This window comes from Bolinopsis microptera, chromosome 1 (genome assembly GCF_026151205.1).
Source record: "Bolinopsis microptera isolate Bmic1 chromosome 1, MBARI_Bmic_1.0, whole genome shotgun sequence".
NCBI lineage: Eukaryota > Metazoa > Ctenophora > Tentaculata > Lobata > Bolinopsidae > Bolinopsis > Bolinopsis microptera.
In genome coordinates, this window is record NC_087072.1 from 23,595,837 (window position 1) to 23,613,257 (window position 17,421).

Genomic DNA, 17,421 nt, shown 5'->3' on the forward strand with positions numbered 1-17,421 from the left:
TGAAGGTGGAGGACGTGAAGGTGGAGGACGTGAAGGTAGAGGACGTGAAGGTAGAGGACGTGAAGGTGGAGGACGTGAAGGTAGAGGACGTGAAGGTAGAGGACGTGAAGGTAGAGGACGTGAAGGTGGAGGACGTGAAGGTAGAGGACGTGAAGGTGGAGGATGTGAAGGTGGAGGACGTGAAGGTGGAGGACGTGAAGGTGGAGGACGTGAAGGTGGAGGACGTGAAGGTGGAGGACGTGAAGGTGGAGGACGTGAAGGTGGAGGACGTGAAGGTGGAGGACGTGAAGGTGGAGGACGTGAAGGTGGAGGACGTGAAGGTGGAGGACGTGAAGGTGGAGGACGTGAAGGTGGAGGACGTGAAGGTGGAGGACGTGAAGGTGGAGGACGTGAAGGTGGAGGACGTGAAGGTGGAGGACGTGAAGGTGGAGGACGTGAAGGTAGAGGACGTGAAGGTGGAGGACGTGAAGGTGGAGGACGTGAAGGTGGAGGACGTGAAGGTGGAGGACGTGAAGGTGGAGGACGTGAAGGTGGAGGACGTGAAGGTGGAGGACGTGAAGGTGGAGGACGTGAAGGTAGAGGACGTGAGGTGGAGGACGTGAAGGTGGAGGACGTGATTCTGAAGAAGATTCGCTGATAAAGAGGAGATCTCACTCCGAGGTGAGACAGTGGTACATTATACAATATTATATGTTATATAGTGTGAACTCAGTGAGGTTATTTCATGTGGGGTGTGGCTCTCTGTCAGTACCTCCTAGTTTGTTAGTTAGTGAGTCTGTTAGTCTGTTAGTTCCTTTAGTGGTTCCCCTGCCAAGTGCCAGCAATGGGGGCTGACAGGAAATTTGAAGTTATCACATGGTGCTGACAAAGGGATAAAGATGGGGCACATGACGGGGGGGGGGGACCCTCATGGTGCCAGTATGAATTACGTAGCCCCATTTTAAACGGGGCCAGTACATCTTAACACTTCGTTACCATGGTAACGCTAACATCAAGTAGAAGGATGGTGTACAAATCTCTACGATCGTGTTAGCTGGAATTTAGATTCAAGATAATGACAAATGATTATAATATGCTAATATCTCTCTAGAAATGGTTCAGTGCCCCTTTAAAGATGCTGTCATTAGTTATATCTCTGTAGCCATTGCTGGTTGACGTCACACTTATCCAATATCCATTGTAATCGCTCACATTCTGTTACCATTATGTTAAATGAGATCCACGCTCTTGTTTCTCCAGCTCCGAAGATATTTTTAGGTTCGTAGGTTTGTTATGCCGTGGTGTACCCCATTGTTCGTTTTACGAGTAGCTTGGTAGGCGGAGTTCAAAGATACTTCAGGAAACATTTTGCTATTTTGGCGGGGTTCCACCATATCTTCCTCTAGTTTATTGTGTGAAAATTCGATCGCTCATGCATAATATATTCACAAATCTCCTTAGTACGTCACAGACCCTGACAACCACCCAACTTTTTCTTCTCCACTCACGTGACACTCCGTCGTCCAATCACAGCTCTTGAAACCAGTCACGTGAAGACGGATTTACTATGTAACTTAATAGCGAGAACTATGAGAATGCAGCTCTGTGATTGGTGGGTTGCTGGCCCACGTGACAAGTTACTGGCAGCTGATTGGATCAGGTCAGAACCAGGTGGCTAGAGACACTGTACACCCCAGCTAGAAGGTTCCCGCGTTATAGTGGGGGTGACCGTTGTAGTCTGGGGTGTTACAGATGGTTGTTAAGCTCTGTTTCAAGTGTTAATTGCTTTCTAGTTCAGAGTTTTCTTCAGTTTGAAGTTGCTAATCTATCGTAGTAAGGAGTTTATCTGTTGGTTCCACTTCAGTTACAGCCTTTCAGAGCTTCAGTTAAAAACTAAAATTCTTGCGTTAGCGTTATTTTTGAACGATTATTTAGAACAAATATCAAAATCTTTTTTGCTGTTGTCATTCTTTGAATAGCACTGAGAGACTGAAAACCTCAAAAGCTAGAAGAAACGCCATCGATACGCCATTTATATTATAACCAGTTTATAACCAGTTTAAAACGAGTTAATAACGAGTTTTACCTAGTCCCTCAAGTTCTAATAAGCCTGTCTTGTGGCCCTAAATCTGGTTTTCCCGACAGAATAACACTTATTAGTGAGGAGATGAGTATGTAAAGGACGGTGTGTGGGGATGGTGCATATAATTTATTCAAATGAAATTTGAATTTATGCGAGGCATGACGGCCACAGCTCCGTTCTTCATTAATAACCTTTAACCCTTCTTCTTTTTCCGCTGAATTCTCTTGAGCCGAATAAAGATATTTATGTTGTGATTTTGTTGTGCGCTGAACTTTACCCCCAATCCCGACTCTCATATTTATGCTAACTCAGCATTTATATGAGGTATACGTGATATTTATCGTGTGGGGTATATAACGTTTACAGTATTAAGGAACAATACTGTGTACTGTGTTTGACTGCCCCCTTTTACAAGGCTTTGTATGTAGCCTATATTAGAGTACTACATCCTAGATACACACACTCTCTCTCTCTCACTCTCTCTCTCTCTCTCTCTCTCTCTCTCTCTCTCTCTCTCTCTCTCTCTTTCTCTCTCTCTCTCTCTCTCTCTCTCTCTCTCTCTCTCTCTCTCTCTCTCTCTCTCTCTCTCTCTCTCTCTCTCTCTTTTCTCTCTCTCTCTCTCTCTCTCTCTCTCTCTCTCTCTCTCTCTCTCTCTCTCTCTCTCTCTGCGTATTTCGACTGTGTAGAATTTGTGTATAATATGTTGAATGTTCTTATCATGTTTTCTTCGGTTATCTGTATAGTAGCCATAAAATGTACCCGCTCTATTTAACCAAGTAGAATTTACATGTTTTCTGGGAATAACCTGCACTGAAGTTGTTACTTTTTGATATACTGCGGCCTAAAAGTTAAAGTAAGGTTACATAACAGCATACAACGTTTTAATTTTTTTCGTCAATTTTTATTGTTTCCCCCGAGAAGCTTCGTGTATTGAGGAGTGATTTATATTTCTAATGTTATCTGACATTTAACCGCTTTTATCACACACTTCCGCCTGTCCTTCATAAATATTACCATTAGTGTAAAGTATTTTTATATCACTGAATATAGACACTGATTTGCAGATCTTATTCTATTTGCAGTAAGAGGTTAAATCATTAGTGGTTACTATCTATCATTAGTGGTTACTATCTACTCTATTTGAAGATAACGTACATTTCGTACTTACTTTTCCTGGAATGACAGTTACTATCACAATTACTATCACTCTAGTAATACGTTAATAATAAAACATAGTTCACATCTTGTTCTCTTTCGTGTTTACTTTTAGTTTTACTTGCTATCACATGATTAAGCCATTTTAGCTCTATGATAAGCTCATTACTGGTCCGCACTTCACTCCCCTCGTGATGAATGATGATCTTCACAGGGGGGACTGTAATACACTGGAAATGTCAGCATTATCTCTGTTATCACAACTACACACTGGATATCAGTTATTGAACACCAAATGGTGTGGTGAGTAGTTGTGTGGGGCATGTGATGGGCGCCGCTCAGTCTTCCCTCTTCATCTTCCCTCAGCTCCCCTCTCAGTCTTCATCCTCCCTCAGTTGCCTTCTCAGATCCCTTCTTTTAACTTTTTATTTGTACTTGCGAGATTTCAAAGTTGAATACGGCTAACAGTTATGCGACATGCATATGACATTAAAGGTTTCGACCGTTTAAAGTACGACAAATGTGATGCTTCACTCGGAATAAGCAGCCTGGAGTGGAATGTAGATTTTAGATATCGCGATTAAACTTCTCCTGGGAAGGATTAGTTAGATAGTTTGGACCTTGAGTTTATTTCAAACATTTAATCGATACTCTCATTCAGCGTTTTAGCCACATTTTAACGCCTCTACTTGCTTAAAAGACTTCTTTGGATTCAATGGATGATAAGAAAGTTAAGTAGCATATCGAAATTTATCATGCTTTTTCTCAACAAAAAACCACGTCTCTTTTTGATAAAACTTGTCGACTTAATGTCCGTACCATAGTCCGTACCATAGTCCGTACCATAGTCCGTACCATAGTCCGTACCATAGTCCGTACCATAGTCCGTACCATAGTCCGTACCATAGTCCGTACCATAGTCCGTACCATAGTCCGTACCATAGTCCGTACCATAGTCCGTACCATAGTCCGTACCATAGTCCGTACCATCATTTGAGTAGCTTTATCTCACAATAATACTGCAACTTATCATCTTCTGTATGAGGATTGTGATGATCAGGTGAAAGACATCTGTTTTACTATATCTACATATATTGTTGTCTCAATACCAGATATCTTACGGCTTACTACTTACCATAAGTGTTATGACAGAGTGGCTGTGAGAGAGAGAGAGAGAGTGGCTGTATGTCACAATATTACACCTCACAACCACTCAGTCGGAAATAGGAATAGCACTACGACACTTGGCCTGATGTGCGTGTTACAGACAAGGCAACAACTCTACCGAGGATAAGCTAGTCATACGTAGTAATTCTCAGTTAGTTACTTGGCGGACGTAACGTTATATAGATCGGACAGGCTCGGTATTATTACGATCATGAGTTTCTAAGAATTATCTTATTTGTTTCATTCCCTCTGAGGATCTCTGTGGGGTTTGTAGTGATAAGACAGCGCTTATTTTCTTTATCAATACGTTTCTTTATTTTAAATACTGGTAATTTACAAGGCAAGTGGAACGATAATTGCTTTAACATAAACAAATGTTTATTATTTGTGGGTTTATTAAAACATAGTTTAAATTCCGTGTGAGTGAACCTCTCTGACAGTGTTGGTAACTATTCTGACTAACTCCTAGTCATGTTCTGCGGTCTAACTTACTAATTAGTTAGTTTTAATTTACTGCAATTGTTTTAGTTTCCGAGTAGTGGGCCATGCACGATGAGATGGTAAGATCTGCCTATTTTTAGATCTGCCTATTTTTTAATAAATACATTTCAAACCGTTTATTGAGTTGTCGTCTAACTTCAGCTGTTATTTATAGATACTAGCAGGAACCCGTCTAACCCTAAAATGGTGTCAAGACTCAAGAGACTAAAATAAGTATTATTTATTTAATTCGCGTTTTTGACACCACTTGGGGTACCAAATTTTGGGCTCTAAAACTCCTATTTCTTGGCCAATTTTTTATTTTTTCATGCTGATTTGGAGGCTATTAAAGCATTTGACCCAGCCAAAAAAGTTTCAGTTGTATATCTTTGACGGTTTTTGCAGAAATTCGCGTTAAAGTTGATGCCGTGGTGTCAGTAAAATGGCAACGATAAATATATATATATATATATCGTCTCGCTTTATATATAGTAAGATTGAGCGGGAAGGTGAATTATCCGCATATGTCAGAAAAGTCTCCAAGATGTTCCGCAGTGTACAGCTATTGCATACAGTACACGCCCTTCCACAGTTCAGACTTAATCCATATTTTACTTGAAACCTTAATAAACTAAACTCTGCTATAAAAGTATGAAGAAGACTTAATAAAAGGCCGCAACTTTTAGATCGTGGATTTTGAATTCATCCGCCTATTTCGTCCCTAATGTGAACATGTTGGTCTGTCAGTTCATTTGTTTTTAGGATTATGGAAATCTGATCACCTTTTGCAAAGCACACATGACCATTTTTTCGCGGTGAGATTTTCCAGCGCTATTATGTTGCCATGGCAACCCTGAATTGAATTTATGTGGTTAATGAATCCCGCTCGTGACTCTTATTTGTACCCTAAACATTGACAGTACAATGTCGTCCCAGTTCCTCTTTGTTAAACTCATTAGAACCTAATATTTGATAATTGTTTAATCAGCACAGTACCTGTTAGCAGTTGTCATTACCCAGCATTACGTAGTGACATTACGTAGTGATACACCCGGTATAGTAGCTAATAGTAACCACTAGTGATACACCCGGTATAGTAGCTAATAGTAACCACTAGTAACCAATAGTAACCACTAGTTATCTCATATATAACCGTATGTGGTGAGATTGCATAATGATACGGTTTGTTATCTGGTATTATATATAACGTGTTAAATACGTCATCTTGGCGCTGTTACACCGATCAACTCGCGATTTGAAGTATTTGGTATTTTGATTGGTACCTGATATTTGATCCTCTACCCCCATACCTAAACTTCTCATACCTTGTCGCCCTTTTTACGGCATCTGAGGAGTATTTAAGTTTTAAATTCCTCGTGATGCTACCCTAGTAGGCTACTGAAGCTTTAGAAATAGGGTATTTGACCCATGCGTAAGGGCTTGCCCGTCTTATTTTATGCTACTTCAGCATATTTCTTCATTTTCATGACGTATAACTTCCATTCGCTTGATTTATTATTTCTAAGTATTGTCATGTTGATAAATTGAGTGCTGTTTTTAGCAGATAAAATCTTGGTAGTGGTTCTTAATACCGTCAACAGCTATGAGTATCATTCTAGACAGACTGTTCAGTCTGCATTTCTTCTACGGACCTCTCGTGAGTAAACTGCGCAGTGATTACATCACGTGATCTAATGAAATGTGATCACGTGATCAGTTGAAATGTGATTCCTCTTTCTGAAGCATGTGTTCTGGGTTACCTAGAATTCTTATTTTCCTCTGCAGAATGTAAAACTCAAAAATTTTGCATTTGGGATATTTCTGGTAAGATTTTATTTCTGAAAGAGTAATTTTATTGTTCGACAGTAGACTGTGGTGCAACTTTCACTAAACTAGGCCCCATAACCTCAGAACAAATTAAATCAAGCTTAGTGTCGACTGCTTTAAACTGTTTAAACGCGATTCTATTATTTTCAGTTATTTAAAGCCGTTTGATTAGCCTAGTTCTCTAATAATAAACTAATTCTCTGTGCAGATATAAATTATGTGCGATAAAACAAGACCGCATTGAATTAGCCACCTGCTAATTTTACCACTGCTAGATGAGGGCAGCAGCACTGAATCGGGGCACCATGACACCACGTGGCGTTATAACCGCCACACTTACAACCAGTAACCAACCCCAGCGCCCCATTCTCCTTCACACAAACTTCTTGGCACACTTTACAGCTCCTGCCCCCACAGACTATATTAACGTGCAATTTGCCGGCCATCTCGCTAAGAGGGAGTTCTGAAGCACTTGATAATTATTTCCTGATTGTTTAATATATTTTAGGCGGGCTCTCCTCCTTGCTCCAGGATGCGGTTTTGCCGTTTCCTCCCAGTACTAGCTCAGTAATTGAATTTAGTGAACTGAGCAGCTGTCGCTCCGCTGTTTCTATTTTACTGGCTGCAACTCCAGTTTGTTTTTGTAGAGCTTTGTTTGGTTTTGTGTTATTTGGTGTAGACAGGTGTGGTGTGCGTGGACGAGTCTTTGTTCGAGTGAGTGTGAGAGTGCGAAACGAGTGCAAGAGTGGGAGTGCTGTGGGAGTGTGGTGGCTGAGAGAGAATGAAGTGGAAACAAGTGAGTACTTCGTAAACTTACCCCCGCGTGTTACAGCAATGAACGAGTTACTGCTCGCTCTGAAGAGCTCCTACAGCTCCATCAACACCTCCAGAACCACCAACACCTCCAGAACCAGCAGCAGCAGAACCAGCACCGAGAGTTCCCATTTCTATGATGCTGACCAGGACATGTCCTCCTTTGTCAACATTACCCCTCCTCGAATTAAGAAGCCATCTGATTTGTTAGACAGTCCCTTCCGGGATCCTATCACACCACTAAAACCTAATTTTGTGGAGTGTGATGGACCTACCACCCCTTTTCTTGACATTGAGTCACCGCTCTCATCCCCAGATAAATCCCCGCACCATCGTCTTCGTAACCCGAGTCCTCCAGACTCCGACCAACTCTTCACACCTAGGACTCGTAAGAAGTGGAGTCAGTGTGCTAACAATATGTTTATCAGCTATCACGATGAATCCTCCGACAGTGAGACTGAGGATAATGTTAAGGAGACCAGTATTGATGGGATATTTATTGAGTTTGATAACAACATTCCTAAAGTGGTTGATAAGAAGAGGTGTTCTCATATCAGCGCGCTTGCACGTGTTACATGTGTTCACCATCGGGGCCCCAAATTTGTTAAACGGCGCGCAACCTCCAGTTCTACCGGTCTTAAGTCTAAATCTTGTGAGAAAATGCAAGATGATAAAAACAGTTTGAAGACAAATAAACGTCCCATGTCAGCTGACACTCCCCTTAAGAAAACTAAACCAACCGAACCTGAAAAAGTCCAAGAAGCTGTACAAACTGCGGACCCGCTTAGTTATCTGCTGAACACCCGGGCCTACAAACTATCACGAGAGTCTCTGTCCGACTCCACAGAGTCCTTCGACCGCTCGATCAGTGACAATGGTAGTGACGCTGATATGAGTGGAGAGAAGAGTGAGGCTGAAAGTAATAAGGAGAACGAGCCGGAGATAAGGAACAGGAAGTTCTCTGTAGACGAGCACTTTTTGGAGGAGGGCAGGTATTATCAAGTCAAGGAGCTGGAGCTTGATACCTGCTCTCTCCGTACTCCTTCTGTTGTAAGTTAGAGTTGATAGGTCAGCTGTTCGTTCATGAGATGGTCCAGTGTAGGTCATTGGGCAGGAATATAATGGAAATCATCTTATTTACAATCTCAAAATCATCTACAAAATCACTCCATTACTCATACTCATATATCCTTTGATTTTTATTCATCGGCAAAATCTCTTTTAAATTTGATTGAATGATTAAGACTCATTGATTTTAAACTTAGGGCGTTTCGGCGTTACAAAACTTGTTTGACAGACAGAAAAACAGACCAGCAGATTCTCCCAAGCCAAAAAGGCGGCCTCAGAGTCTAGAACGTTCTCCAGAGAGTTCAGATTACTCCTGGCTTACAACTCCCTCCCCCGTATACCACGATACTCACAAACGGAGAAATATTGTTCCTAACTCCCTGTTTTACGGGCAGAACAGTGACGATTCCTCCTCAAATACCAGTAGAAGTTATTCTATCAAGAGTCAGGGAAATGACCCTGAACGCCGTTCAGTCGAGAACTATGAAAGAGAAAATAAAAACAAAAAGGTCGCTTACAACCAGGACTTCTCCAGATCGGATGGTTTTCTACCCAATGAGAATGATGAACCCAAGAAAAACAGTCCTCAGAGCGTTTCTGCTAGTAGGAAAAGTCCTCAGAAAATTAATCAAAGAAAGAAAATCTCACCTGTTTCTGTTCATAAAAAACCAGCCCTAATAAGAACCATATCAGTCAGTGATATTGGTAGTATTAGAGTTAAACGGAAAAGTGGTAACCCTACAAACGGTCATGAGGCAGCTGAAGACTCCCTGAGTAGGAAACAGGGAGACGCTCCACGGAGAAAGAGTTTGTTCGGGAGAGGTGGCTCGTTGTTTGATCTGTTCGGTTTAAACCAAAACAATCAAGAATACAGTTCCTCCAGCTCAAGCAGCGCTGATACTGTCATAGAGTCACCAAGTCCAGAAGTCCAGAATAAACCCCTGTACAAGTCCAAGTCCTCAGCTCAGTTAGATTCTGGGAGGATCTCACCATTAACTGTTGCTCCTGGCAGAACGCTTGCAGAACAGATCCGCATAGATAAAGAGCGAGAGAGGGAGGAGGCAAGGATGAGGGATTTGAAGGAGCAGAGGAAAGCAGAGCTAGAGAAGTGGAAGAGAGATGAGGCGGAGAAGAGAAAGAGAGATGAGGAACTGTTAGCTCGTCAGAAGTACGAACAGGAAGTATTAGTAGCGAGGTCCAAAGCACGAGAGAGACTGGGACGAGAGGAGAGGGCCAGATTACTGAACCATGCTCCCGTGGTGAGCCAGAGGAGTTTGTTGTTAGCTTCAAAACATTTGGAGGACGAGAAGAGGAAGAGTAAGAGGTTCAGCAAGGCGGAGATGGCCACTGCTAGGTCAATGCTTGACAGACTTAATATTACTAAGAAGACTGACATGACTGAGACTGATACTGTTAAACTCAAAAAACAGAAAAGTAGGGGGAAGGTAAATCAAACAAATCTATTGTTAATCCGAGCCCTTAAAGAAATATTTCACCGCTGTTTGAATTTAATATTTGCAAATCAGTCATTTAAAAGTCATAGTAGAGCAATGAACCCTCAGAGCTGCAATCTGCATTCTATTTTTAACTCAACAATTCTTACAGGTGCCGGAGGATTTATACAAGGCTGTTCAACAAAGGACTCCGAATGGTAAGTTCACATATTCTCGAGTACTCTTCATTTTACAAATATTGCCAAATTACTCGCCATTAAGAACTCCGCGTTCCTTCATCTTTACAGAGACAGCATAAAACATATTCTGACGAAATATGTACACATTGAATGTGATATGATGCAGTGATCTGTACTCACTTACTCACTCCAGTGTGAAGCAGACTAAAAAGAACTTAATATCGGTCTCCGTTACAAACGTCACTGGTGCTCTGTTAAAATGTAGAAAGGACTGCATCTAACACGCGCACTAATACCTTTCCAGAGAGCACAATGTAGTTTGTAGTGGTCCTCATGGTATACAGGACAAGTCCCAGCTTGTAATATTATGATTGCTCACGGTGGCCAGCCAGATATTGCTTGCGTGCAGCCCATCAACGTTTATTATTATGCTCGATCTTGTGCTGCTTACTGCTACCGTGTTGTTTTGACTAAACGGAGGAAATTTTGCGTTTTGCGTTTTACTGAGTCGTTTTTTTAATCTACTACTACCACTCCGTTATTTGTGTTCCTCGTTAAGTAAGGTCTATTATTATCGGTTACACCTCGATATAACCGTTATTATTGCTCTACAAGTAACAAGTTTCCCTCCCCCTCAACCACAATACCAACCACAATAACTCTACCTGGCAAGCTACCCTGATATCCCTTCCCCTCCACTTCACATCTAGAGATATTATCCAGACTATCTTACCCGCTCTGTGCTTGCTAGCTCCGTAATTAAAACCACCATTGTCAGCCATCTTCACACAATTAGTTCAATGTCAGCTCATCATGCTTGAGTTCTTGTAACTTAGTGGACAAGCTGCTGCTATTGTCATTACTGTTGTTATTGTCTTTACAGGTCACGTGGTTTAGATTTTCGCGTTTTGATTGGCCACGTGACGGAATGTTTGGTTTTGGTTGGTCGTTTGTTTTTCATAAACGCCACATAGGTGGGTCATGTTTATGGTGAAACTGCCAGGAATATATGCACTGTGTACGTCATGCTTCTGTGTAATTCACTGCTCCGTTTTACCGAGACAAGCTTTATACTTGACGAAAATTTTGCGAAGAAGTTCCATGCAACGTTTTCTAACTATAGACTCTGACTTTAATTATCGCACTATGCACGAATTTGCCGGCTTTGTTGACTCACTGTTGAATTTGAATGGAAGCCGAGAATTGCTAATTTTAAGTATGACCCACACAAATCTTAATTCAATGCTGATATTAGTTATTACAGTTGCCGTTACTTCGTACGTTTGGCCGTCAGTTAGTCTCACTGTTCCAGCCTTTTTGACACGTATTTTTGTTAATTTGTTGTTGACATTTTCTGAAAAGTCAGTAGAATTTGTTCTCGTTACTTACAATAATTTGATCTCAGCAGTCAGCATAGTTTTGAGCTTGAGTTTTTATCAGTAACTCTAATGAGTTTTTATAGTATTAGTAGTTAAAATAATTCAGAAAATATGTATACCCTTCCTGATCAAATGCTCTGTAGCTTGACTATCGTCAGTTTGTTCAGAACAGTAGTAGCTGAAACGGTCCCACGAAAACTTTACGCTATCCGAATGTATTCTTAATCGTATTTTAATTGCCAGTTGTCCTCCCAAGACGGCGGAGCGTTTCCAATATCACAGGTTTAATTGCTTTACCTGTGCAGCTGTGCATGTACTGGTCGCAATACTACAGTAGTAGTAATTTCAGTGTATTAGGAGATTGCTTCTGACTGGTTTCTATGGCACAAACAACCGAATTGCGACACATTAAGTAAATGCTCTTTGAATTTTAAATTCGAAGACGTATCCTCCCTAACTTTCCAAGATTAGAGCATTCATACCTTTTCCCATATTTCAACTCTACTCCCTGGTATTCATTTTTCCCTCCTTTTGCCTGTTATTGGTAGTCGCCCACAGATTTCATTTCAGATCTTATCTCTAGATAATTAAATACTATAATAGGTACAGTTGACTGGCGCTTTTCGTCTGTTTTCCCATTTCCTTGTTCTAGAGTGTCGTCATTATAAGTTTTACATTCCCTGTAAATTATGTAAGTATTATAACTATCTATCATCTCCGTCGCGGATTATTGATGATATCAGATGTTTGACTGACATGTCACATTTCAGCAGTTATCTTACATTTATCAAGTTCTTTGTTCAACAAATAGTTCGTTTCTTATCTACACTCGCAAACAGCTGATAAGCTTATTTTACGCTACACTTTTCGAAGCCTGTTTTAGTGTTGTCCTTTTGCCGCCAGGGCTAAACTTTTATTTAATATTTAGTGTTTGTTTTCCTCGAATTTGGTTTAGGGCCGCATACTTTTGCGCTATAATATTCGTAATTTCCATATTCCAGCTAAATGTTTATTGCCACAGGACAATCCTAGAATAGTGTCATGTCACTCTACGTTAGTTAACACGTCTGGGTCCCATTTTAATTTTAAAAAGGGGCAAATCATTCCACTCACTAATGGTGACCAGGTTGTTTGTGAATGCTCATCGTAGCTATGCCGTTGAAAACCACTAGACCAATCTTTAAATAGTGTCGTTGTCGGAATTTTTCTACTTCCAAATTCCAAACATAGTTGGTATGGAATCTTGTAAGCCTGTAATTGGACAGTTCGCGACGCTCACGTCTCTTCACGCCTACTGACTTGAAAATGGTTTGGTTTTCCATTCACACTTTAGTTGGTGTAAAGTTTACTCTAGCTGCCACCTATCCAGCCAATTAACTTGCTTTTCATGGCTTCACCTTTTCCACATTATCCGTTTAGTTTGGCTGAGCGTACTCTTTTCAAGACTATGTTCGTGTGATGGTGTTGCGCAATATTTCATCAGCTCTAAGCAGGTCAAGTACTTGGTATCTCTATACTACTCTGTGCCTGTATCTCTTACTCTGATCAGAGCTGCCAGGCTATTTTAGTTTATTTTAGCTTTTGATTATTACCGTCAAAAATAGAGACTTATCTTGTTGCAGTGCTTCTCAAATTTTTCTCGTTTCGTTAGTTAGCCAGAACATACATTGCTAGTTGAACTCTGAATTTGCATATCTCTAATTTGCATATCTCTAATACTTTAGGAAACTGTCCAGTGTTGAAGTATCTTACAATCCACCCTTCCAGTAATGGACCATAATATGTACAAAACAGGCAATATACACTGTACCACAGTTCACAGCTGTACTTTATACTGCTGTCCCGAGACCTGCAGCCCACGTGCACAACCGCATTTCGCGCGGTTTAACAACCGCCGGCGGTCCTTGCGGTCATATTTATGTTTTAGTACCGCTGCCACACCCCCAGCTATCCGGAAGCGGCTGAACAGCGTGACAGTGCCGGAGAAGAGCGCGATGCCGCGAGGTGAGATCCGTGTGAGAGAACCAGATCCGGTACCGGATATCAAGAAAGTGGTGCCGGATAAAGTGGTGCCGTGTCTGCAGCCCTGTGTGACATCAGTACCCCAGCAAGTGTCAGTAATCCAACCTGTGCCGGCTGTGGTATCTGAGCTAACGTCCGTATCTTCCCTAGTTTCGGAACCTGAAGTAGTGTCGGTACCTCAACCGGTTTCAGTACCTCAGCTAGTGACGGTACCTTCACCAGTTTCGGTACCTCAGCTAGCGTCGGTACCACAACCGGTTTCGGTACCACAATCGGTTTCATTACCACAACTGAGATCGGTACCTCAGCCTATTTCGGTACCCAAGCTTGTTTTGGTGCCTCCGCCGGTTTCGGTACCCCAGCCAGCGACGGTACCTCAGCCTGTTTCGGTACCACAGCCTGTTTCGGTACCACAGCCAGTTTCGGTACCACAGCCGGTTTCGGTACCACAGCCGGTTTCGGTACCACAGCCAGTTTCGGTACCAGAGCCAGTTTCGGTACCACAGCCAGTTTCGGTACCACAGCCAGTGCCAGTGATAAATGTGATTGCACCAGTGCCTACTCGACCGGTGCGAGGTGAGGGATCATGTGTGATGAGAAGTGTGATGATGCACGCTCCACAACACTATATTATATGTGTGATCCAGTGTGATTGTGTGAAGATTAGAGCAGTGGGCTATTAAATTTACAAGTTCATTCTTATATATATTCAGTGTGGTACAGCACTACGTTTTACCTCAAAAATACGATGTCTTTTTTTCAGCATCAGTTCAACTACTTTTTACATTCTCCTTTAGAAAACCTAAGAATCAAGAAGTAAACATGATAATTCTTCACATTCTTTGTGTTGGGAAATACATTCAAGTTCTAGCATGCTAGACGTTGCATACCTTCGCACGTTCACTTTTCAAGATTAACCCATTTACATTCCTTACAGACCATTTCACACTCCCTACTCACCAAACAAACAGCATCAACTTCATTTACACACTTACTAACTTCGTCTAACCTCACTCTATCCTCCAGAACACATATTTGTGGAATACGGAAAAGAAGTAAAGCGAGTTGTGACTCCACCCCTACCCATACCATTGGATCAGCTGAGACAGAAGATAATAGCGACCTTTGGAGACGCCCTAACAGCTGATATGGTCCCACTTAAAGCACTGTATATACAGGATTCTCAGACCAAGATATTTTATCAGCTCGATGATCACAACGATGTTATTAAAGGTACTGATACAACAGTAGTTGTCCCTCTTTCTTTTATTACGATAATTTGTTAATATCTTGACTTCCAAACAATGTAAAGAATGACCCCTCCTATTTCATCTATAAGAATATCTCACCCCTTGTTCCCCCCCCCCCCCCCCGCTTATGTCTAATCCTACCTACCCTCAGGATCCCACCTGAAGCTGCACGAGGAACTAGTGATAAAGAACATTGACCGTGGCAGCTCCCAATCTCTTGAGGATCTCAACAACTCCTCCAACTCGTCCCTATCCTCTGGAGGAGGGTTCGTTATCCCTGCTACTCCTGTCTCCCTTCCCACCAAACCCACTAAACGTCCCGGAAAGTACGTGATTATACCGCACAATAGGTAGCTAATTAGTTCTGCTGCATAGTTGGAATTGTTTTTGTTGAGTTTAGTTCTAGTTTTCAAGCTGTTAATCTTATTATCCGTTTTCATTGTCTCGTACGCATAAGCTATTACAACTTTAACAAGATGTTCCTCACAAATCATGTCCTTGTTAAGTATACTCATACATTTCTGTGCGAATGAACGAAAACAAGAGTAGTACGAGAGAAGTTTTAAAAAATCAATAATGACTCGTTTCTAGGCGACGTAATGATTGTGCCAGAAGAAAGTAAGCGTCTAACATTGTGATGTGCGATGTCTTAATTATAATAGTCTTTTCTATCTTTAGGGGTTGGAAAAATTCCAGCAACCCGCCCAACACTAGAGGTTGCTACAGGTAGGAGTAGCGACGAATGTGAATCGCCCTTCTGCTCGTAGCAACTTCCGCTGTCTTATTAAATTCTGTGTAGTCCTTAAAGCATTTGTTACAGACAAAAACGGATCGAAAAGTCCATAACTAACGGTGTGAAAAGCAGACAAACTGACAGACAATCTGATAGACAAACTGACAGACAAACTGACAGACAGACAAAACCAATGCCTACCGAGTAAATCTTTGCTGCGTTTTTTGGGTTATTTTTATATTGTATTGTGAATCAAAGTCCCAATTCAATATTTTACTTACAAAGTAAACTAATTTTATCAAAGTAAGACATTTTTATTTAGAAAATAATCAACTTTGTTAACATACTTTCCTTTACTATCAGATCCAGACTAAGTTTGGTGGAAGAAAGATTGTCGATGATAACACACGAGATAAATACCATTCATAAAAGTGACACCTGCTCCGAGGTCTCTAGTCAAACAGGTACTGAACTTGACTCTAGTTGTTTATTTTGTTATTTATTTTGCTATCTATCTTGTTCTGTGAAAAGGGTTGCAGTTCACATTTTATCTAAGCTGCTAAAATAATTTTGTCCATATTTTCAGATTTGCCGGCGATAATTCCCGACACAAAACCAACTCTCTCCCACCTACACAGCATAATAAAAACCCTGTATCACAATCTTCAAGAAACCAAATCAGAACTCATGTTGCTCAAACGAAGAGAGCTAGAATCCAAGGCGGAAATGGATGAGATTATGAAAAGTACAGCGGAGGAGATAACGAGGCAGATCCAGGCAGCCATGCCTAAAGGGATCAGGGGGCAGAGAATGGAGGCTGACAAAGTTGAGGCAGAGTATAGACAGATCTCCGAAGAAACTTACTCGAATATAAAGTAAGTTGGAACTCTGTCATAAGATATGCTGTTACTATTTATAACCATATAATCTTAAACAATAATCTCAGAATGTGTGTGTGTCTGATCGTCTGTCTGTCTGTGCGTGTGTAATTTCCGGTCGGTTATATTAAAAAAACGGTAAGAGTTTTTCGGTAGAGTGTCGACAAAACTCTGACGAAGCCCATAAGCAAATATTTTAAAAATCGGTCGGTGGTAAGTGGTTTAATTGATGGTTTTGTACCAAAAATGTGACATAAAATGGCTTGAGCAGCTTAATCCGGGTAATCCAGAAAACGGTAAGAGTTACGGGGATCGCTCTCTCTGCATATTTAGCTGCATAAGTAATAACCATAATTGGGTTAGGGGGTAAGATTCGTTGTCATGTTATACTTTAATCTTATTAGGAGAGGGAGCACTGTTTGCAGGGTCTGTTTGGACTGCAGAGAGAGAGTTCATACTTTCATACGACAATGTTATGCGTGTTTTCAAATATAATAGGCAGGTGCGGAGTTAACAAGGGTTAATTTCTAAAACGATTTAAATAAAAATGGAAAGTGTACAGTGGTTCAAGACGGGAGTGATGAGGTGTAATAGTCGGTGTTCGGACCCTATGATCATGAAATGTGGTGCCTAATAATGACTTAATAATCCACGAGAAAGAACTGATTAGGAGATTATTGTTTAAACTAGTGTAACCCGCCCCTTCGGCCGGGATTTTCACGCCGTATAAAAAGGGTAGGAGTAATGACCACCGTTAGCAAAACCCGATTAGGACAGCAATTCCAATTCGGATTGCCCTCACGTATCCAATAGTAGCCTTAAAAGATATGTATCTAAACAAAAATCAATAGTATTAACCCTTAACACCATGCAACCACACCCGCCTATCATAGTTTTGTGAACATGCATTACATTGTCGTATGAAAGTATGAACTCTCCTCTACATCCCAAACA

At 41.2% G+C, this 17,421-nt stretch overlaps 1 protein-coding gene across 1 annotated transcript in view; it reads left to right on the forward strand.

Moving 5' to 3' along the window:
- The window catches only part of LOC134825947 (uncharacterized), a 44,199-nt gene extending 27,731 nt beyond the window's left edge, over nt 1-16,468 (forward strand). Inside the window, exons 7-12 of the mRNA XM_063838156.1 lie at nt 10,178-10,223; nt 14,633-14,839; nt 15,008-15,182; nt 15,448-15,474; nt 15,953-16,053; nt 16,176-16,468. Of these exons, the coding sequence (XP_063694226.1) occupies nt 10,178-10,223; nt 14,633-14,839; nt 15,008-15,182; nt 15,448-15,474; nt 15,953-16,053; nt 16,176-16,468 (849 nt within the window). The remainder of the gene's footprint in view (nt 1-10,177; nt 10,224-14,632; nt 14,840-15,007; nt 15,183-15,447; nt 15,475-15,952; nt 16,054-16,175) is intronic.
- The last annotated feature ends 953 nt before the right edge of the window (nt 16,469-17,421 follow it).